The following is a 23776-nucleotide window of genomic DNA, read 5'->3' as shown; positions in this document are numbered from 1 at the left end:
GAACAGGATTTTAAGCACAGAGCCTAGTGGCTGGAAAATGGGGATTTATCCTCCATAAATATATTGTGGAAGACTGGATTATTTTGTGGTTACCGATACGTGGAGATGAATGCAGCCGGGGGCAATAAACCGCACAGAGCCAGGTCTAGGCGAGGGCACCTGTCTGAGAGCAGTACGACCACGATGGGATCACCGTACTGAGCCTCTGGCAAGCCAGGCTGGCTGCTGCTGCTGCTGCTGTGGGTGGCATCAAAGTGTGTGGGATGGTGGCAATCAGTGCAGAGGGAGCTGTGGCCCTTCTCAGAAGCGGCAGCTGCTGACAGCGCTTCTCCCACCCTCCATACAAGCAGCCCGGCTCCCCGTGGCTCCTCGCTTCCTCTGGCTCTCCATCCCAGCTGCAGCCCTTTCCCCCTCATCCCACGAAAGGGCAGCCGAGCCCTGAGCTCTCCACCCCTGGAAAGGGCAAGACTGCATTTCATGGGAGCACGGGGGACACTTCCAGTTGGCATTGCATGGCAAAAATGCAGAAGGCGGCTGAGGGAGGGGGGTAAACGAAATGCAGGCACCTCGGCAGGCAGCAGAGATTTCTTTATTCCCCTGGGTTTGAAGCGGAGGGTGCCAAAGGTCAGCCTTTAAGAAGGAAACCAGGCTGCCGCACACCCAGAGCAAACAGGACCGGCTGACTTGTGTGCTTAGTCAGCACCCGCAGCGCTCTTGTTGTTTTAGAAATAACTGTGTGCCTTTCCTTGTCCAGCTTCAAGTGACTGGGTAAGCAGAAAGCAAACACTGAAGATGTCCAGCCCGGCTGAGAGCTGGTTGTGGCCAACGGGGTTCGGTGAAAGCAGAAGAGAGAGATGGGGAGCAGGCAGAGGCTGGGGATGCAGGAGGAGAGCATGGAGACAACTACAGGGGCTCCAGGACTCCAGTCCACAGCCCAGAGGAAGGGACCTGCCCAGAGAGGTTGCTTGAGATGATTTGAGTGTCTAATGACATGGGGGATGAGTCCCCCAGGTCCCTGCAGGAGGGTGGTCTTCCAGGTCAACATCATCTGGCCTTGTTTGTTCCTTTCTTTTTACTTTTAGTTCCTGGATCTGTTTGCTAGCCCCCTCATTTTGCTGTGAAATGTTTTCCTGAATCATAGAATCATAGAATTGCTGAGGTTGGAAGGGACCTTTAAGATCATCAAGTCCAACCATTAACCTACCCTGACAAAAACCACTTCTACCCTTTTTTTAAACACCTCCAGGAATGGTGAATCCACCACCTCCCTGGGCAGCCTATTCCAATGTTTAATAACCCTTTCAGTGAAAAAGTGTTTCCTAATATTCAATCTAAACCTCCCCTGACATAACTTGAACCCATTTCCTCTCGTCCTTTCACTTGTCACCAGGGAGAAAAGGTCAGCCCCCACCTCTCTACAACCTCCTTTCAGGTAGTTGTAGAGGGTGATAAGGTCTCCCCTCAGCCTCCTCTTCTCCAGGCTAAACAACCCCAGTTCCCACAGTCATTCCTCATAAGATTTGTCCTACAGACCCCTCACCAGCTTTGTAGCCCTTCTCTGGACACACTCCAACAACTCAACGTCCTTCTTGTAGTGAGGAGCTCAAAACTGAACGCAATACTCATGACACTGGCAAGAGCAAATGTAAGAGCAGCTTGGCATTGTGCCCGCCTGGCATTATTTGAATATAGGTCCAGTGAGAAGACCGTGAAGGCAATTGGAAAGGAAGAAGCCAGCAGCAAGAGGGGGGAGTGGGTAAGGAAGCAGAGTAGCCAGGAGATGTTGAAAACAGTTCAGCAAAGTAACAGCATAAAATGAAAAAAAACAAAATAAGCACAATAAGAAAGAGATTAAGATTAAAAAAAAAAAAAGAAAGAAAGAAATTGTGGTGGTGCTATAGCTCTAGTGAAATGGCAGAATTACCACCAGTCCTGAATTTGGGAAGATCCAAGGTGCCACAGTGATTTGTCAACAGTGATGATGACTTTTAAATTCAGCAGTGATGGAGTGACCGAGCAGTTGCAGACAGAGGCAGACTGTGAGCCAGCAGCCCCAGATAACCTGCACACGAAGATGTGTAAAGGCTGCTGAAGTTTTCTGGCCTGTTACATTGATTTTTTAGGAAGTTTTGGAACACTAGAGAAGTTCTGGAGGACTGGAAAACACTAAGGAGAGTTCAGTAATTAAAAGGGAGAATTTTTAAAGCTCCATCAGGCTGTAGTCATCCCCATAAAAAAAAATTATATGGAACCTCATTAGTAGGAAATTAAGGCAACATAAAAGACTTAACATCAGCCAGCACAGTTTTAAGGGAAATAGAATCTGTCAGGCAAACTCGATATCATTTTTCAATGAGATTATGAGCTGGTAACAGACATCTTTGATGCATTTGTGTTGGTACTGCATGATGATTTGATTAATAAATTAGAACAATACAAATTCAGCATGTTTATGTCAGTGACTGGTAAGAATAAATAAACTTCTTGTGGACAGGCTTTCAAATGCTACAAAGTTTGTGTGGCAGCAAATAATAAGGGTAGGTCCCAGACTGCTCAGTAAGCCTGACAAAAGCAATAAATATTCATGTGAAGGTGACCAAATGCCATGTGTCCAGGGACAAAGAATGTAGCTTTTCTTACAGGATGGAAAATTTTATCCCAGATGGCAGTGACGTGAACAATATTGGAGGTGAGGGTGGGTAATCAGCTGGACATCAGCCTCGGTGTGACCTTGTGGCCAATGAGGCTGGCTAATGGTACCCGCAATGGTACCAACACAATGTTGAGGAGGAGCAGATGGATTGTATTCTCTTTTGTCCTTTGTACTGGAGCCACTGCTCTGTCCACTTCTGGCACTCACAGACTAAGAAAAATCTTGAAGTACTGTAGTTTTCGAAAAAAAAAAAAAAAAAACCAAAACGCATAAAGGAGTAAATTACTGGAAAACGTGCCTTAGAGTGAAAGGCTCCAAAAAGTCAACATTTAAAAGAAGAGGTCAGTTGATCCTAGACCTCAGCACCATATGTGAACACCAGGAACGTGATCACAGCAGACTTTTCACTCTACCAGGCAAAGGTAGAAAGAGATCTGTGGTTGAAATCTGAAGTTGGAGGCTAGGAGGGATTTTCTACGGCATCAAAAACAGAACTAGGTTTTCCTCTTAGAAATATGCCCAGATTTCACCATAGCTTTAGAAGCCAATTGACGCATGGTAAATCTATGGTTGGTGCTCTTTATTAAGGTCCTCCTACAAGGTACCAATATTCCTCTTCCTCTCCATTTGACGTGAATATTTATGAATCTATGAAAATGTTCTTGGTGCTTTTGTCCCCATGAGAAAAAATGTGATGCTTGGGTGGATGATTTAAAAAAAAATATTTATTTTTATTCCATTCAAAACCAAACATTTATTTTAGACAGACTGTTACAGTGCCTCATCGCATCTTCCCATGTTGCTCTGTGAAGGCTAATGCTCTGCTTTTCTCCAGGTTGTGGTCTTGCTGGCTGAGTCACACCACGCTCCAGGCACTGGGCTCCTCTTCTTGCTGAAGCACTACATCGTGGCGTTGAAAACAGCGGTCTTTCTGCTGGTGCAGAAGAGTGAGACTAAAGTAAGACTAAAGTCAACATCAGAATTTGGTCACTACTTGATTTCTAAGTTCCCATCTCCGTGCTCAATGCCCTTGTACTGTAATCTAGTGGACTAAGCAGTGTCCTCATATCAGAGAAAACTAGACTCTCTTTCTGAGATACTCATTTGTGATCACACCGCTGCCTAACTGAGCATTCAGGGTTGAACCTGGCATTGCTGTCATTCGTAGCAGTTCTCATCCTGTAATTAAAACCATTAAGGATTGTTTCCAGCCACTTATGCTTTGACCGCTGGTGTTTAATCCTGTTTCTAAAACTCAGTGAAGACAACACAATAGTTATCACTGACTTCAGGAATATTGGCTCAGTCCCCAGCAGCACATGCCCCTACTAATTTGAACGAAAACAGTAATCTTCTTAGCTGCTAACAGCGGTAGACGCTGGTATCTACAGATTTTACACAGATTTTATCTACAGATTTTACACAGCTGGGTATGTATCACACTCTGAGCAGCGCATTATATATTTCCCATAGCCACAGGTAGCTCATCTAAATGGTCTGAAGCCCAAAGCAGTTTCAATCACAAATGATCTGCTCCTTGCGGCAGCTGTCATGGTATTTTGCCATGGGGGATTGCCCCTGTAAAGCTGCGGTGCTGGAAACACCAGCCTTCTGCCACGGATGCCCCGGCTCGCCTGCAGCACCAGCCTCTGCAGAGCAGCCGGTGAAGGCAGCCACAAAATGCACACCGCTTCCCACCGATACAGCTCCCGACCCAGCCCCGGAGTGAGGCAGTGCCAGGCTGCTGGGCTCAGAAATCGCCCTGCTATTTTTATCCGCTCTCCTTCCACCGCTGATGTATCTCTTTGCCTCTTGGTCCTTGGAAAGCTTCTATCAGATCTCCATGGTGACTGCCATTGGAGGACAGATTTCCTTGCTGGTGTTAACACAGCCAAAGTGACATCCATCTGGCCTTGCATGACACCGTGTTTGGTGACTGTCAGCATGGTGTGCAAGAGCTGGTGAACTTCACGTGAACCAACAAAGTTTCTGCCAGGTTCTCCTTGCCCCTCCTGCATTGTTCCAGTCATGGTGCATCGTGTTTTGGGAAGTTCTTTTATCCCCTTTTCATTTAATTAAGTGATGATACGGGGATATTCAGACCAGCAGCTTTCAATCTTAACAAGCAGCAGTGAGGGAAGCGAGAGGTGTGTTCACAAAATTAGTGTAGTTTATTTATATCTCAGAAGATGAAACGGCAAAAGCAAATGCAGAAACCCTCAGTGGTATGCATAGCCTGGTCTCCGTCCTGATCTTCATCCCCACCGTGCCTCTGGCAGAGCGTGGGATCTCTGTGCAAGGATGGCTTCACCTCACCCGATAACGTGTGGCTGGGAACGGGACCCTTCCAGCGTCGTTTTCATAACACAAAGAATAATAATAATAACCAGCTGCTTCCAAAGGAGGGAGCCGTACTGAGAGCTGCAGCGTTAAACCTCAAGGAGACCTTGACATCCAAGGATGTTTTTGGGGGCTGGTGGTGGTTTTTTTTTTTTGGAGGAAAACTGCTGTGTCCTTGGGCAAAGACTTCTCTTTGGTTGTGCAGCTTAGGGGGAGGATGTGCTGGAGCTCAGCAGCTGGTGGGACATTTTAGGATCAAGCTGAAAGGTGGTTTGATGTCAGTGGGGAGCTTTCCTTGGGACCACAGTCAATGGCACCTTCTCGGGGTGTTTATGAGGCTGAGGGACAGGATGGGGCAGGAGGAGCAGAGGTTCATCCCTCATGGGGCAGGGGGATGCCTCTGCTTTAGGCAGTGACACAGGTTCATTCCTGCTGGGACCTCCCCTCATGGCAGGTGACAACAGTGTCACTGCCATGGGACAGTGTCCCCTCATGGGAATTATTGCTGCCATGGAGCTGAGGCTGTGTCCCCTCATGGGGGAGGACACGGGGATGGATCCTGCTATGGGGCTGTGTACTCTCATGGTGGGTGTCATAGTGATGGGGCTGTGTCACTCAGAGAGGGATGTTGCTGCCATGGTGGCTGTGTCTCCTCATGGGGGTGGACACAGGGTCACTACCATAGGTCTATGCCCCTCAGGCAGGTGTCGAAGCCATGGGGCTGTGCCTCTCATGATGGGTGTCATGACCAGGGGGCTGTGTCCTTTCATGGGGGAGGACACGGGGCTGGATCCTGCCATGGGGCTGGATCCTGCCATGGGGCTGCACCCCTCACGCTGGTGTCGAAGCCATGGGGCTGTGTCCCCTCGGGGGGAAGGTCGGCAGCCGGTGCCATGGCGGACACCTCCCCTCCGGGCAGCGGGGACGACAGGCGGCGCCCCCCACCCCGCTGTCTCCTCTCCCGCGGCACCGGGCCGATGACACGGCCCGCGGGGGGCCGCTCCCCGCCGCCGGGCCCTCCCCGCCCCTCGGCTGCCGGGCGTGTCCCGGCGCCGGCGCAGGCCGCAGCGGCGCCCCCCGCCCGCCCGCACTACATTTCCCGGCGTGCCGGGCGCGGCGGGGCCGGGCCGGGCCGCGCGGAGCGGAGAGGCAGCGGGCGGCCCCGGCTCTGGTACTGCCCGGGGCTGGACGAGGGGGTCGGGCAGGTGTGATCGGCGGTAACCCCATGGAGCGGGGGAAGATGGCGGAGCTGGAGAGCCTGGAGACGGCGGCGGAGCACGAGCGGATCCTGCGGGAGATCGAGAGCACCGACACGGCCTGCATCGGCCCCACGCTCAGGTGCGGCCGGGGCGGGGCGGTGGCGGTACTCGGGGCGGCCAAGCCGGGTGGGGGGGCGGCTCGGGCAGGCTTCGCCTTGCCACTCCCCTCCACGGAAACTTTGAAGAAATGAGGAAATATTAATTGTTATTATCATTATTTTTTAATAGTCGCCTCTGAGACGTGCCCGCAGCCCCCTTGCTTTCCCCTTCTTGCCTCCCCCTCACCCCCCGGGCCGGGCCGGGCTTCCCCGGGGGGCGGGGGTGGAAGCGCCCCGTGAAGGGGCGACCCTCGGGCTGTGCCCGATCTGCGGCTCCGCACCCCGGGCCTGGCCCGGGGTGGTTTCTCCTGCCTGGCTGCGGTGGTGTCAGCGCCCGCGGCGGGTTCTGCCCCTCCGGCTTCAACCCCTGCTCGGGGCCTGCGCTCCAGCAGCCCCTCCGGGGGCTCTCGGGGTGCCCGCAGCCGCCCTCCCCGCTGGGTGCTGGTAAAGAGGGGAAAAGAGAGCATTTTCCTGCCCTTAGCCCCGAATCTGTCAAAGTTATTCTTGTAAACCGCCGCCTGCCTTTCTTGTTGATTTCTGTCAGTTTCACAGAAACCATGGCTAATTGTGAAGCCGTGGGTATGGGTACAATTACCGTCCTGACGATGATATGAGTTAATGCCTCTGTTTGCTTAATGGATCCTTTGTTCTCCTATTAAGCATCTTTTCCCAGTGGTTCTTGCAGTATCCTTCAGCTGGGAGAACCCGTTGCTTCATCTGCACTAACTGCCGAGCTCTCCTGCCCGAGGAGTGCAGATGGATGGGGCTGCGTGCCCAGGAGCGCTGCCTGTTTGCTTTTCATTTTCTTCCTGCTCCTTTCCATGAGTATGGGTCCGGTGTTTCAGCCTTTTGGGTATTTCTTTGTGATGCTGGTTAGGATTTTGTAGCAGTGGCTTCTGCTGTGTTGTGAATCTGAAAGATGTGGTACCTGGCCGTTTAGCTGAGGCCTGTGTCTCATGAAAAATCACCTGATATTTTTAAAAAATATGGTATTTTAGGTAAGTTATGCACATCTAAGACCTGTTCTTGCTAGTCAGACCCCAAACTGCTAGCATCACTGTCCTGGTAGAAGCCATGTAATGGATTTGGCAAACTGGGACACCTCATCCCTCCTTCCCCCTCTTTAAAGTAAAACAAAAGTTCCCTGAAGAACTTCATATCAAAACTAAAATGCATTACTCGCAGCGGTGAGCACAGGTGTGTGTGTGTTATCCTCTGGAAGGTTGATGGTACAAACAGTTGAAGAATATTTATATCTCTCTTAAGCAAATTGATCAGGCTGAGAGGTGAGGAAGGATAGAGGTGTGTTACCAGAAATACTTGGCTTCAAAATCTAGGTAGTTGCATTATCCCAAACTTAAATTTGGTACTAAGCTTTGTTGGTTTTAGAGGCGAGGGGAAGACTGTGCCCTTTTGCAGGGCAGTGCAGTCAATTTCATCTTCCTCTTTCAGCTGCTCTGCATCAGCCCAGGAGCTGCCGAACTGGAAATCACAGTGCCAGGTGGGAGTGTTTCGGTATAAACAGGACTGGAGCCTCCTGTCCAACCCCTTGCACAGTAGCTTTTCATTTCTTTTCAATATTCAAGTTTTCCAAAGTCATGGTTTTAAATGACTGATGTGGCTGTCTTTAAAATTAAATGTTTAAGCTGTTTGACTTGCAGTGATACTGCAGTGTGGGCACAAAATTAAAATGGGAAAGCTCTTCATTTATAGAGCAATAAATAGGGCACTGGATTTATCTTGCTATAAGGCTGCCCATTTGTTTAGTCTTTTTGACTTTTTGCAGTTTCCTTTCTGAAGTTCTCCTGTGAAACCTTTAAAGGTAAACTGCATGGTAGGAGATGCTGAGAATTAGATTTATTAACAAAACCGAAAAAACTAGTTCGAATGTCTGGGAACTGCCAGAATGAAGAGTGTGGGTGTTTTTTTTTCCATTTCATAGAACTAAGTGCAGTTGATCTTGTTTCTTAGTATTAAGGTTAGATGAGGAGCTGGGCAGAACATCTATTTTTGCATACCCACAGAAGAAATACTAATAAGTGTCTGGGGCAAAGAAGGGTTTGTGTTTTGGTGGCATTAACTGTTGGAGTACAGCGGTACTTCATCAGGAGTATTATTAATGATGTAAGTGTAAGCAATACCTGCTCCAAGGATCTTTTAGAGTTGAATCCAGACCAGCTCAGGGTAAACATGATGTTCTGGAGAGTCCGGAAAAGAAGATGATGGAAACTTTTTTTTTTTTTTTTTAAAGTGACTCACTTTTTGTAGGCATCATGGAAGAAATTTGTCTTCAGGAGCCAGGCTGGCTTCCCTTTTAGGAACAGCAGTCCCAAAACACAGTTTAGAAATAGGCTGGACTGCTGAGCTCCTGCTGCCAACGGGGGCTTGTTTGCAGGATTGCGCTTTTATCAGTTTCTGACTCGGCAGAGTGAGATATTCTGACTGCAGCCACTCTGCGTTGTCCTGACGTAGTGCTCAAGGCTGAATTGCTATTATCAAAGGGCAATGGAGGGGTTAAGATGTTAAATTTAAGGTCCAATTAATTCATCTGTCTGGGTGGGTTTGTGTCGCACCCATTAGGGAGAGCATTTTCTGTTAGAAAAATAGCAAGTGTAGTAATTCTTGCCCTGGGGCAGGGGAAGGATGAGATGCCTTCTTTAAGTCCCTTCCAGCCCTATTTTTCTGCTCTGTTCTTGCTGTGATTCTGGGAGTCAGCGAAATGGGCTGGGACTCCATTGTGCGGGGTGCTGCGCAGATGTGGGACAAAGCCTGCCCCTCCTCAAGGAGAATTTCATTCTAAATATAAAATGGGAGACGAGGGTGTGAGGAAGCGTTGCAACAGCCTTGATCTGTGTGATTAACTGTGCCAGTCTCATGTCTTGCTATCCAATGCCATCGATGTTTTGTCTCTTCTCTCTCTCTCTTTTTTTTTTTTTTTTTTTTTAAAACCTGACAGTGAATGTCACTGTGTTTGAAGGAGGACACCAAGTGAGTTCAGTGGGTCTTTGCAGGGATCCCCTTGAGTCTGCGATGCTCCTGGAATCAAAATAATCCATTTCAGGATGTCTTTCCTGCTATTCAACCTATACTAATTATATCCATTGCTCCTAAATTGCTCCTAATTCCACTTCCTTCTGCTGTTATAATTCCTCATTTTTCTCTTGTGTTACACTTCTTGATTTTGCAGAGTATCCTTCTCTGTATCCAGGCTTCTAAGAGTCACTTAATTCTGCAGGATCAGATAACTTCCTAGGGGAAAAGAAACTCTCTCTTGCTTAAAACCACCTTTTGACTAAGCTTTGACACCCGAGTGCTGTGATTTTTATTACACTCAATTGACTGATCAAGTTGTTTGCTCTTCGGTGAGCTTTCTGTCCACTTTGGCGGCTTTTTTTTTTTTTTTTTTTAAGTGATAGGAAACTAGTGATGGACTGTAATATTCTAGCTGCAGTCGCTGTGTGTGAGGATGCTTGCCTCTGCTGGGATGCCTCTGTGGTTTCTAATCAAACTTACTCTTTGAGAAGAGTAATCCCTCACTCGGCAAGCTTGCATAGTGTTTGCTGAGTGCCGGTCCTGAAATATCTCACTGTTACTTCTGATATGTAGAGATTGCTTTTTTACACAGCTGATGCTGTTTTGCTTTCTTCTGTGATTCTTTTACTGCCTCCCTTTATTTTAACTTCTTGCCGGCCCTGTGTTTTGTGCTGTACTCCTAGATTATAAATGATTGACTCAAACAGATAAAGAATAAAGGCAGGGGGAACAGTGAGAGTATCTTGTATGACACCCCATAAATGTGGGCTGTATAACTTTATGCACTTGTCCCTGTGTTCAGCCTGTCATCTAAAGATGAGCCCGTGTGATTATGTGAATTGCTAATCATTTAAAAAAAGTTCCTGGTTTCAGCCTGCAGATGTTTTGCCATCCTTTCCCACACTCCTCTGCAGTGTCCTTTAACACCTGGTGTCTTCTCACAGTGAAAATACCGGCTTGTATTTTCAAGTCACTTCTTTTTGGTAATACAGTTTGAGCTGTAAACTCAACTCTGTCACTCTTAAAAAAACCCTTTTCCTGCTCTCAAGCTGCATTTGCAGCTTTTTTGAATAGATGAAGGATTTTTAAGCAGCATTCAATGAATTAAAAAAAAAAACCCAACATCTGGCCGTGTAGATGTAGTTACAGTATTCCTGGTGTCACCTCACCACTTTAGATGCAGATGAAATTACATTGATACTGTAGTAGTCTCCTGCTTGTACACTGAGAGACTGGAGAAGCTCTTCTTCCCAGCGTTATAACTGGAATTGTTACTTAATGCAGAATTATTTTCTTGGGAGCACAGTTCTTCATCGCTATGCATCATGTTCCTCATTGCTATATCTGTACCTTCACGCTTGGTTCTCCTGTAGTGTGAGTTGGTGGGAAGGATCAAGATTTCCAAGCGATTGTTCTCTGCAGCTGCCTGATTTCATGTCTTGTTATTCTGCCAGCTTTTGTGTCATCTGCAAAATATATCACAGGTTTGGGTGTTTTTTTTTTTTTTTTAGATATATAATTGCTTTCTAGATTGTTCTTTAGTGGGTGAGATTTTATCAGTTATGTTACTCTATTGGCTTATGGTTATGTTGGTGCTAGTACACCTGGGCCCCTTAGAAAACTGAGAAATGTTATATCTCAGTAATTAATCATCGAGTCTGTGCTTTTATATAGAACTATATTTTTAATAGGAGTTTTATATCTATCTGCTAATTATGTGTGTTTGGAGAGATTACAATGTTGTTTAACCCAAGAATGAAAGTAAGCACACTTGATAGGGTAGTTAGTGTTTCTACTAAGCAGCTCTTGACTGAGATTAAAGTGGGACTGTAATTAAGCACTGTTCCCTAAATCCTTTATCAACTGTTCCATGACTCTGTCTGGGATTAGTGTTGCTCTGGCTGACCTAGAACTACCTGGCTGACCCATTTACCATACTGACAGTGTGCCGTGTTCATCCCCTACCTGTAACCTCCCCCATGGCCAGATTCATCTTAAACAGTGGAGCTAGAGGTCCTCAACTGCATTTCTTTAGGATTCTGGATCTCCTGGCTTGAATGCTCGACAAATAATGTTCTCATTTGGGATTAATGGGTATAATTAACCTCATGTCCCACAGGGACATCACTTTAGGTGATGAGCTTGGTACCCTCAGGCTCTAGCTGGCTGTATGGGGGTAGCATTGAGACACCTGAGCTGGATGTGTGGGAGCCAGAGGTGCTGTTGCTGCAGCCCATCTTGCTGACATTGTTCACTGCTACCTTGGATGCAGGCTGGAGCAATGTGACAGTGCAAATAGAAGCAGTTTGACTGAGATCCTGACTTCTGAGCTAGTACTGAAGACCTGGAAGGGGGATGTTCTCTGGTTTACTCTCTTCTATAGCTTCAAATGGAGCTGAGCTGCAACTACTACAGCCCTGTTCCTGTGTCATTCAGGTTTCTGCTGTGAACTTGGAAAACTGAGGCTTCACTCTTAGACGTAAACTTATGGATGGGGTCCAGCAAATGCTGGAGCTCTTGCTTAGCCCCTTTGAGCTCCCCAGTGTCTCCTTATCTGAAAGTTGTGGCATTAGTACAAGCCCTGTGGTAAATCTGGTTGGAAAATGGATCTGGATGGAAAAAAAAAAAAACAGCTAAAAATGTTTTGCTTTCATACAGCTCTGCTTCAACATGTTTTGTTGTGTGGTAGCACAAATACTGTTTTCAGCCCAGGGAGGAGGTTGCATGGGGATGGGACTTGGTGATGGCAAAAATCAAGATTGAGTTTTGCTAGATTTATAAAAGCTCAATGAGTTTAGCAAACCAGATACTAACCTGCTGTGTTGTTCCTAGTCCATAGTCACAGGCACTGATGCGGACATGGTCAAGCTGCCTGTGGTTAAGGGCATGTTGCTTCTTCCTGTTGGGGCTATGGGGTGTATTTTGACCAGCCAGTAATGGCTTGATCAGTTTCCCCATTTTTCATTTGCTCCTCTCAAGTGTTGGTGTGGTACAGCATTCATGTGGGTGCTGAAACACAACCCTCCCCTTCCTGACCTTGAATTATTTTTTCTCATCTTGATCAGTTTGTCCCCACTTCATCTTGGGCTTGTTTTGTGGCTTCCCAGTGTCTAGACAGGCACGAGGGATTTGGTGGCAGGGTACTGGGTCTGGGGGCCAGCTGTGCTATTAGGCATCTAATGTCCATGAACTTGGACGTGTCCTTCTTCCATGAGCTGCTTGCAATTCCCTCACCTGGTAGAAGACTGTTTTACTTGGTTGAGGAGTGTAACTGGTTTGCGGTGGGTCAGATGAGCGTGAAAACCATGACACAGTAAGGAGCAGGAGCAGCAGTTTGAGTCTTTTGAGTTGGGTGCTAAGAATGAAGGCTGGCCAAGCTGGTCCTAATCTTTGCTCCAGTGGGTGAGATGAGGATAATGGTCTGTGTTACAGATGTGAAGAGTAGACAGGCGTCTGGTTTAACAGCTTCCCTATTTGTATTTTGGAGTGGAGGAGTGAAGACGGTACAGGGTCCTGCTGAGCACTCTTGGGACTACCTTTACTGGTGGTAGGGGGCAGCAATTGCTGCCGTTTGTCCTTCAGCCAAGCCTGCCTTGGGTGAGGAGAGAGGAAGGAGACCCTGGATCAGCTTTGAGATGAAGTGGACCTTCTCTTACACATGCCAGGTCTGGCTAAGAAGTGCCTCCTCAAAGTCCCAGGCACAGTAAGAATTGAAGAGCATCTGAAAATCATACACAGTATCTGTAAAAATCCCCTGAGGCAGAATACTGTGAGAACTACATGTAACAGAGCTAAAACTATACTGAGTTGCTGTCCTGACTTTGCACCCTTTAGCTGTGCTTTGTGCCACGCTTTGCTTTGGCTCTACAAGTCCCGTCTCTACAAATGCCATCCCTTGCTTTACGTACAGTAATTTGCGAAATGCCAACTTCCAGCAAAGCAGAGCCATGAAGAAATAGTGCAGACCGTCTAGACACTAACTGTTGGCCACAGAGCTTGCTCAGGAAGCTGCTTGTAACAACTGTAAATTGTCTGCTAATAAAAGCCTCACAGGATCTTTTGAAGCATCTTTCAGCCCATTCTCCTGCCACCCAGACAGGGAAACTGCAATCTCCTGAAAATGAGCCTGAGCCTCTGTTCATATGTACATAATTAAGTGTCTTTTAAAAGGCAGTTCATTGCAATACTGCTTGAATTATATTAGCATTCCCTTCTGATCAGGCTGATGCTGTTCAGCTCCGAGTTTTCTGTTGCAGAGAAAAAAGTACCAGCGACTGGTCCTGTGAAATAATCTGGTGTCTGGCTTAATGTGTGGAGCATTGGCAATCTCTGCCTGAAGGTATGCTTTACTTAATTATCTCAGGTTTTATGGATACTTTCTCCTTTGCAGTGCTCAGGTTCTGCAAACAACTTTGGGATGGTGAATCCTTACAATTCATCTAACCCTTTTTATTTCAATCTGCTTCCTGATGCAGTCTGAAGGGAACAGCTTGCAAGAAGGTACTGCTCAATTATTTATAGCTTGTATTTTCTTGGTTTTTCTCACAGAAGTACATTCCTTTCTGGAATTTAATGAATCACTGTCAAAGGACAAATTATCAAATGCTTGTTCCTATTCTGTGGGATGTGGTCTTATGTCTGGGCTCTCAGTAGCTCACTGAATTTATTTTCCTGTTTACCCTCCAAGCACCTCATCTGCGATAGCAGTATTTGATAGCATTGTTGTGAGGTAGTAAGCTAAAAGGGGATATTTCCCTTGAATCTTTGGGAAAAGGATGTTCTATTAAGCTGTCTTGGTGTGTTCTGGAGTGGTCACTGTGTATGACTTAGCAGTATTTCATCTCGAGCTGGCAGCTGAGCTCATCTTTAGAGCTCTCTGTCTCCTGCCTATAGAGGACTGCAGAAAAGTAGTAGCTTGGGAACTCGGTTGATTTCCCCTCTGTAAGCAGAGTCCTGTGGCATTTAAGTCTGCCTGGGCTGTCCTTTCTGTCATGCTTTTTCTGATTCCACTTCTAGTGGTTTGAAGGATTTTTGCCCCCCCCCTTTTTTTTTTTAATATAAATAAAATGGACATTTATTCCAGGGCTGCAGAAGCCTAATAATAGTAACTTTCTGAATCTTTTGCCCAAAGAAGACCAAACACAACCTTAGAAGAAACTGAAATGATTGCGATTGCTTAATCTAGAGATGAGATGGGCACACAATTCATCTTCACATGCAGAATAGGCTGTTGAGAAGATGAAGAAAAGCTCTTCCTTCATGACTCTGCACAGGCTGGGATTTGGGATAGGTGCAGGGAAGGGCTTTCTGATAGTTGAGAAAATAATGAAACTGTACCGGTCACATGAAAAGCTCTTCATCATTGTGCCTCTGAGGGTAGTGAGTAGTGGGTGCTTATCAAATGAGGTACAGAGCAAATACAGACACATGCTTCTGGTGTCTTGCAGTCTGCACTTTGGAGTCTTTTGGCACGGATTATACCAGCATTTCTCTGCTCAAGAGCTTCCTGCGGATCTTTTCTCCATGACTGTCTTGTCAACATTTTATTCTGCTAGTGCTCTTGCATTGGAACATTTTACAGTGATGAGTTTTACAGTTTAATTGTGCATTGTATATTCCTTTAGGGTTTAATTTTTTTTTTTTTTTTTTCCTAGGACAAGGTCTAGGCTGTCACAAAGGATTACAAGAAATAGATATCTTTTTTGTTGTTGTTTTTGCCTTCCAAGCTGAAGGTTCTTAATCTATTCATTGTATTCTCTTGCTAAAGCTGTTTTGAATTGCTCATTATCCCTGTTGCTTTTCTTGGTATCTTTTCTCATGCAACTATCACCTTTTTCTGAAGATGCTGGGAAGATCAGAGCTGCACATAGTGATCAAGATGCAGATTCATGTCTTGGGATGTGTTAAGTGGCACAGTGATGTTTTTTGCTTTGCTTTCTCTTCTTTTTCTTGCGGTCTCTGTGGTCTGAGCCAACACTTCTGACAATATAGTCGCAGTACTGCTGGTGTCTCTCCTTCTCAGTGGTAGTAGTTAAATTGGAGTCCCTCACTATCGTTATATTATAAAGGCTTTGTCCCCTATTCCTCCCCTGCAAGTGTCCTGCTTTATGCTGCTGGCACTGAGCTTTATTTGCCATTTTGTCACCTGATACTTGGTGTTGTAAGATTCTTTGCAGCTTTTTGCTTTGGAGTTAATCCAAGTGAATAGTTCTGTGTCCTCTGCAACATGTCATCTTGATGTTCATCCCCTTCTCTAAAGCACTGTTAAACACATTGAACTAGAGGAACATCAACCATCTATTTTTTCCTTTGAATTTTCACAGTGCTTTTAACATTCAAGTGCGTTAGGTTGACCAGATCGCCCTTGTTAACAAGTCTGACTCCGTCAAAGAGCGCTAGTGAATAAGATGCGTGAACGCCACCCAGAGAAACTGTTGTCTCCTTTGCTGTATTGTATTTTTTACATGTTTGCTAACTATTTCATAAAAAAGACTTCTACTTTGCCCAGTCACGTTTAGTGCTCTGTAGTTCGCAGGATTCTTCACACACTTCAGCAGCCACAAAAGAAATCAGTATCATGTTTTCCATTGTCCATTTCTCTCATGGTAACTGCAATATTAGTGATAGGTTATTGCTGACCTGGTGTTTGTGGGCTGGCAGTTTTATGTAATGCACCTTTAGTGTTCTTCAGCAAACACAACTGTTTCTTTTACTGAGCTGGTCTAAGCATCTTCTATTAACTTCTCAGTCTGTGGCAGCAAGAGAGGTTTCAGGGTAGAAACTCCTTAGCGCCATCCATGGCATGCAGCAAACCATTTTTCCAGTCATTCCAGGGTTAGAAGCTCCCACTCCCTTCCTTGCTCTGGCAAGTTTCCTGCTTCTGATGGTTGAAGAAGTTACTAGTTTTTCATATATTGAGAATTGGCTTTTCACACGACTTATTTGCATAGGTTATTTTGCATGTGCACTTAGCTTAGTTGGATTTGTGCTCTTTAATTTTCCAGAGTTGGAAAATTTTTCTTTTATTCCTTGAAAGTCTCCTCTACTGCTATTTAACCATGATGACTGAGGGGGGTGCATGTTTGTGTGACTGTTTAAAGCCTTTTTTCATAGTTAGTATAGTTCTGCCTTAGAGCGCATAAATATGTCTTTTAAGCAGTTTCATTGCCACCCACAAACATTTAATACGGCTAACTGTGCCTTTTTAATTTCCTTTTTTGGTAGGGAAGAAATGAAGAAGCAAGCTGTTTTTCTTCTTTGTAGTGATACGCGATGGTAACGGTTTTCTACCTGTTCACACAAAGGTGCTTGTTTTGGCTGTTTGACGCCAACTGTTCCAGAGAGCCCGCTGTTAGTTCTGGACGCTTCAAAGGGTTGGAGCAGAAGTACTTTCTTCTGTAGGTTGTCCTGACTGTCTGCTAAGAAAATCCTTTGGCAAACCTAAAACCTTAGTCTTGGCATGGCTCCCTCATTTGCCAATGGAGTGTCTTGTCTGTAGGGTTTGAAAAATAGGGTAGGTATCTGTTGGTGGTAGGATAGGGAAGGTTGACCCTGCAGTGAGGGCTGAAGTGGAGGAGGTGGCTTCTGGAAGTCCCTTCCCTGTGATTCAGTAGGGTGCTTGATTTCGCTTTCATCAGTCTATGTGGTCATGAGATGAGGTCCAAAAGCAATAGCTGGGCTGGCCTTGATCAGTAGTAGGTGGTGCTATGCAGTATGGTCCTCTGCCCATCATATGTTCAGTATGGTAGTTTTGTGGGGCTCAGCATGTCTCTAGCTTCCTGCTGAAGCCTAACTTACTCTACTTGTGCAGATCAGCTGCCTTGTGTGTGGCACTCATGGCATTTCCAGTAAGCATGTGTCCAACCTTCTGGGGAGAGTTTGTCCTGCTCTCACGGGGTTCAAGGAGCCACTGGAACGGCTCCTCTCAAGAGTATGCCACCACTGGAGCGGTTCCTTCAGCCTGGCTTTGGCTGCTGTCCTCTGACAGCCCTTGCAAGGGCAGCAAGCTGCAGGCTGGGTTAATCGTTGGATGCTGTCTTGTCAAGGTGGTCCCACCTCCAGTGTCATAGGGTAGCTGCCACGGCTTCGTGAAAAATGTGAAAATAGGAGTCCAGGCTTCTTGATTTCCTGTGGCTGTACCTTAGGAAGTGACATCCTTTAATAAAGTTTCTAGATGCAGTTTTAGGTCACTGTAAAGAATTGGTTTTTTTATAATACCTGGCCTGTTTTTTCAGGTGCTGTCTGTCTTGCAGAAGCGGGGATGAACGGTGCGCCTGTCTGCTAGGACTTCCTCTCTCCGCTTCCAAATCCATTTTGTTTTGGAAAATTGGTGTATGGATAATTAGCTCTCCTGCTGGGTTGGCCTTAGGGCTGGTAATTTGCTCAGGCAAGAGACACACACACACTGGTTTGTGCTCTTTCAGTCAGTTATACACAAAGGGGCCGAGCAGCATGAGCGGAGGCAGAACAGCAGGTGAGCATATCCTCCAGTTTTGCTGCTTCTCAATCATAACTATTAAGAAAGCTGAGGATGAGGCTAGCCCTAATCATGCTTTTTGGGGCAGGCTGGTGCCTTTGGGACTCTAAAGTGCATACAGCAGTGATGGAAAGGCCAAAATCTGGAGACGTGACTATTCTTCCCCAGATCCCTGTGGCACATTAGGCTCTTGACAATCTGTTATTTGAAGACCTGTTTTTTAATAATTTGCTTCTGGCCTGAACATCCAGTGGATTGTAAATGTGCCCAGTGTTGTCACTGGTACAGCAGGAGCAAAGGAAGTAAGGGCACCCTGTGCATGGGGAAAGGCTTTTAAGGGCACTCTGGAGAGCAACCTGACCTGGCTGTCCAACGTCCTGATGTCGAAGCAGGACTGTCACAGAGCTGATTTCACTTTGCGTTGCCCACTCTGGGTGTGGTGACATGTCCTACACAATAGATAGGAGTGCTGTGAGCGCATGTGTCCTTGCATGCCCTGTCTGGGTGAGGAGGAAGCCTGGGGGATCTGCCTTTGGGTGTATTAATAGATGAGGATTTAGCTTAATGGTTGTGTGATGAGCTGTGGCTTGGGTGTCCTGGACTCATCATCAACTGCTGTCTCCCAGTAAAAGAAAGTGTTTATTGTCCTCTTGAAAATCCAAAACCCATATGTGGGGAACCAAAGCCTCTTAGAGCTCAGGTGTCCTCAGGGTCACTGCTGCTTGTTTTGGAGATGCTATGCTTCACTCTTCATGCCAAGAAGTTGAGGGTGCTGTTAGAGCTGCAATAACCTCATCCTTCCTCTGCACCCCTCTCCCAGGGCCAGCCCGCTGATGATCCATGTGCATTCCAGAGGACCTTTTTTTTTTTTTTTTTTTTTCATCTCAGCACTGGAATAATTCCTTGCCTCCCTTTCTGTGACAATTAAAGCTCCAAACGGCTCTCCCAAGCTGCTGGCTGGCTGCACTACCCCTGTGCAGTACCTTCTGCGGACATTGGGGCTGAGGATACCAACACAACAGATCAGGGTGTGTGGCTGTGACTGATGCTTAGCTATGCCTTACTTTGAGTTTCAGGCTTGCTTTGAATTTCAGGCTCGCAAGAGCGAGCAAATAAAATCGCCTTAAAATCTGTCAGTGAGGTTAAGAGATTTGCCAGGTCTTCCATACAAGGTTCACTGAGAAGCCAAGTGTTGTTTGTGGTGCTTTTTTTTTTTTTTATTTTATTATTATTTTTTTTTTCCTATGGCCATCCAAGAGGAACAGAAAAGGAAAAGATGAGTGTAAGGAGGAGCGTTTTTTTTTCCCCCTCTGCTGAGTGATGAAGAGCTCCAAAGTAAGATAAGTGTCTAGAAATATGGAGGCAGCTCTTGACAGTTTTGGATGAGATGTGGCTGTAGATTTTGCTTTTGGGCTGATGTCTTGAAGCACAAATGGATTTCCTTACTCGTAGATATAATCCCCAGGAAGATGGCACACATTAACGAAATATTTTCTGAATATCAGCTTTCATAAGCTAGCCTTTGCTTTCCTTCGGGGGGATGGTTGTCAGGAGCTAGAGAGAGTAAAAACCCTCTCACGAATCCATTCCTTTCTCTGATTTGGAGAGAATTGGACACCAAAAGACTATAATCTGACTTTGTTAGAGAAACTATGCTGTTCTTGAAAGGCTGTTAAATATATTGGTGTTACTCTCAGCTTGTCTGGGAGTTTTTCTGGACAGTTGATGTAACCTGATCTTTCCTGTATAAGCTGGTATGATGAGCTGAGCTGGGTGGCATGTTACAAGCGTGGAGAGGACAACCAGAGCTTGTGCCCTGCAGTGAGAAACCTGTGGAGGATACAGAGCTGGTGATGTGGTTATGATTGTATGTGAGTAGGAAGGGTTTGGCCAGGGCTGGGGCGAGGTCCAGGAGTGGAGGAGACCTGTGTGGGTTATGGAACGTTTGGCGAACAGGCTGAACAAATAATCTGGTCTTGGGTGGGAATGGAGAAAGCTGGGGGCTTTTAAGTTCGGAGTGACTTTACTTGTGGTCTCAGCTTAGATACCAACCTCATGGGGTTTTCCTGCGTAAGTGAGATGTTGCCTCTGGTAGAAATAGAAACTCCACACTCAGCTGCTTTGTTAAGGACTTATGATCCGAGATTAAGCCTTTAAAATTACAGACTTCATTACTGATCAGTTCTTAAAAAGGAGGCTAGAGATTGGCTCGCCATGAATTCTTTGTGAATCTGCTGGATTCATTTCTCTCTCAAATCAGAGAGTTTTCCTTTGTTCAAAACAATGTACACCTGTAGAGACTTTCTACCTCTGTGGCTTTGGGGTGGAGTCAAATGTATTTATGGGATGTATTTATTACATTCACCTTCCCATGCCGCAGGAAAGATGCGGGACTGAGATTTTGGATGATCCATTTGGGGAATGCACATTTTCCTTCTTAATTCTTCTAGAACTGAATTGAGATGCCAAAACCACTTCAGCTAGTGAGCCAAATGGCAGTGCTTACTGTTGCTGCATGTGTTGGTGATACCAGCTATTTTGGAGAATAGCCAGAAAGGCTGGTGTAGGTATGTGAACACATACATGTGTGGCAGTGCTCTTTTGGGCACTAAGTGTCTATTCTCCACATCTATTGCGTCTGGAAAAAAAATACTTGGTAGAGGGCTCGCCTGTCTTCTGCCTCCTATTCTGAATTATCCCATGTGCTGCTATCATGCTTTTACTCTAAACGGTTCATAAAAGTCTGGGAAACTTAGTAATGTAAAGTCAGAACTCACATTGAAGTCAAAATGCTATTGCTTCTGGCTTGCATCTTGTGGCCCAATGCAAACTGGGGAATATTTTGCCCATAAGAATTGAAGGCAGTTCAGGGTAGCCACAACCATGAGCTGTGTGGGCTCCAAGGGCTACACCTTACAACGAAATGCAGAGAGCTTGGCTAGCATGCCTTGGAAAGGTGCAGTCTGTATTACTGATTTTCTTCTGCCCTGGGTGCGCTCACTGAAACCGAATCGATCTTCTAGTTTTAGGTGAAATCCTTCAGAAGTATTTGATGTTATAGGACCTCCTTTGCATTTAAGTGCTAGAGAAACACCAGTCTGAGCTTTTTATTAGATCCTGCTCTACCATGCAGGACTATAGAAAACTCCTCTTTGGCCTTTCAATATATAAAGGGGGCTTGTAAGAAAGATGGAGGGAGACTTTTTACCAGGTCCTGCAGTGGCAGGACAAGGGGCAATGCTTTTAAACTGAAAGCGAGTAGATTTAGATTGGACATAAGGAAGAAATCTTTTACAATGAGGGTGGTTAGACACTGGACAAGGTTGCCCAGAGGGGTTGTGGATGCCTCATCTTTGGAAGTGTTCAAGGTGAGGTTGGATGAGGCTGTGAGCAACCTGATCTAGAGAAAGATGTCGCTGCCCATGGGAGGGGGGCTGGACTAGATGATCTTTGAGGATGTCTGTGCTATGATGCTCTGAAACAAAGCAACAGAGGCTAAAGCCCTGTACTGATGGCTATCTTTGTGATTGTTTCTCTGAATTGGTAGCATATATTGTGGTCCTGGTAAGTTTTAAGTGTTTGTTTTTGTTGTTTGTTTTTTTTTTTTTTGTTTGTTTGTTTTTTTTTTTTTTTTTCAGTGCAAGCTGGAAATGCTGTAGCTGGGCTAGGAAGTGTGTATTGTGTTGGCCTGAATAGATGGGAACATTTATGTTCTGGATAAAACAAACTGGAAAATGGAGTTTTCCGATTTGTCCTGTACTTGTGGTCTTTGCTGCATGTGTAGATTTCTCTCTCAGTCCCTGGGAATCTGTGTGGTACTCTCCAGTGACCAAACATGCATGCTGCGGTAGTCAAGACCGCCCGCTGGCAGTGGGGTAGTACAGGAAGGATAAAAATAAAATAATTGATGTATTTTTTTTTTTTTGTAAGCTGATGCAGGTTTGGGGTTGTGCAATACTAATAGGTAGATGGTTCCTCCATGTCTACCTGCTCCTACCTGCTAGCAATTTTTTGTAGTGAAATTATGCTAAGAACAAGGTTTTGGTTTTGCATTTATCCATTGACAAAAAAAAACCCCGCCACCAAACCAATAACTTCTTTCTATATACTCTGTCATATGTTGGTCCTGTTTGTTTGCTGCTTGGTTTGGAAGCAGCAACTAAAAAAATGAACATCTTTTGTTGGTATTGTGCCATGAATTGTTGCATGCCAGACAAACTCGCGTGCACTTTACTTTGGAGAGAATTCCAAAATAGGTGCTGGAAGGGAACTTGACAGATGACACATCCATGGATTGCAGCAAAATATGTCAGGGGTGTTTGTGTTTTTATAAAAACCTCAAATACTATTGTGCATCTTAAGGGGAGTTAACTCTTTTGCCGCTAATAGTTGTAATAGGAAAAAACCCAGTTCTTTTATTATCATTTTAGCGGCCTGCTGTCCATTTATTTGTCTACACTTAATCTTACTTTGTGCATATGCTTGATTTTATTTTTTAAACTGAATATATGAAAGTCTGACGTTAATAACAAAATGTTCTCTCCTGGGAAGTGTGATCTAATTTCATTACTTTCTGATTCTCCTGAGCAATAGGAATCTGGGCAAAATAACCTTGAAATAAAGTTGTGTTTTGTTATTTTCCTTAAGAATGGCTGTCTGTTGGAGATATAGGTGAGGTCAAATGCTGCCCTTGTAATGACTAGATCCAAAGCACTGTGAAATGCCCTGTAGCTGGGATGTGGAGTGCAGGTTTTGGGGACTTCATGCTTCTTTCTTTAGGTTGCCCTTGTTGAATGGATCTCTGTGTCTTGTCCGGGACAAGATTTTGGTCATGCTAGTTAAAGGCATAATCCAATTTTTTTTTTTTTTTCCCTTGAGCATTTTTAGTGCCGATGCTCAGATTTGGGTCTGGTACGTGTTCATTTGAAGTGTAATATGCAGGATGCTCAGAGTCAGAGGTTAACTAATCTGAATTGAGCTAGTAAGGCAGTGCTTTAATTTTTATTGGAAACTATAAGTAACAACAATAGATGACAATAGAGTTAAAGGTAAAATATGAGGGACGTAGGTGCTTAAGTGTCTGTTACGCTCCTTGACTGTACTCAAAGTCCTCAATCTTTAAGAGGTAATAATAACAAAGCCATGTTTAATTACACATGTAGATAAAACTGCAGTGCAGAGGCTACAAGCAGTGGCGAGGACAGAAAAATAAATGGAAGCTGGAAATAAAAGCAGGAAGTGCAAATTGAGGTTCAACCTGGTTTAACCCAAGTGACGTTTATTTGAAAAATAACTTGCCTTTGAGTGTCTGGCAGTGTACACAAAAATAAAGGTCCTTGTCAAGAAGATAATATAATCCAAAACAAAGAGTCCTGATGGGAACAGAGCCCTTGAAAGGTACTGCCAGCAGGAATTTCTTGTAGAAATCCAGTTGCTTTTGTTTTGCACCCTCTGTAGCTTGTGATACGCACTGGGTCTAAGGACTAGGCATGTACCTGCTGCTCTGCCCACAGCCTATGTACTGCAGGTCTCAGCATGCTCAGATCTTTGGCTTGCTTTCCATGGGGCAGGCAGGAGGTGGGGAGAGGACCTGAGGAGAAGGAAAGTCAATCCTGAAGGATGGGATGGGTTAGGAGAGTTCCAGGGAAAGGAAATCGTCTCTTGAGACTGAGATTGTCTAAACGTTTCACCTGCTAGCTGAATGCTGTGATGCTTATAGCCCCCAAATGTGCTGTTAACTGTTTCCTTGTGCTTCCAACTCTCAGTTGAGAAGATGCGTCCTCTGAGCTCCGCGTGCAAGCTCAGCCTCAGCGACAGCGGTTGTGGTGAGAGCAGCAAGACTGTCTGGCGGGTGATTTCTCAACCTCCTAAAGCAACAAAGCATGAAGCTACAGAAGCAAGCTGAAACTGCTATTCA

The 23776-nt window shown here is 45.5% G+C and overlaps 1 protein-coding gene across 2 annotated transcripts in view; it reads left to right on the top strand.

Moving 5' to 3' along the window:
- Window positions 1–6124: 6124 nt before the first annotated feature.
- Window positions 6125–23776, top strand: part of EXOC6B (exocyst complex component 6B) — a gene marked incomplete at its 3' end in the record, with an annotated part of 312754 nt that continues 295102 nt past the window's right edge. For both annotated transcript variants that reach the window (XM_082482217.1, XM_082482216.1), the window contains exon 1: window positions 6125–6331. In XM_082482217.1, coding sequence (XP_082338343.1) covers window positions 6219–6331 — 113 coding nt within the window. In that variant the 5' untranslated portion in view covers window positions 6125–6218. The remainder of the gene's footprint in view (window positions 6332–23776) is intronic.

This window comes from Vanellus vanellus (assembly GCF_965231255.1).
Source record: "Vanellus vanellus genome assembly, chromosome: 4".
NCBI classification, from domain to species: Eukaryota; Metazoa; Chordata; class Aves; order Charadriiformes; family Charadriidae; genus Vanellus; species Vanellus vanellus.
This window is presented reverse-complemented; position numbering and strand designations above follow the sequence as displayed.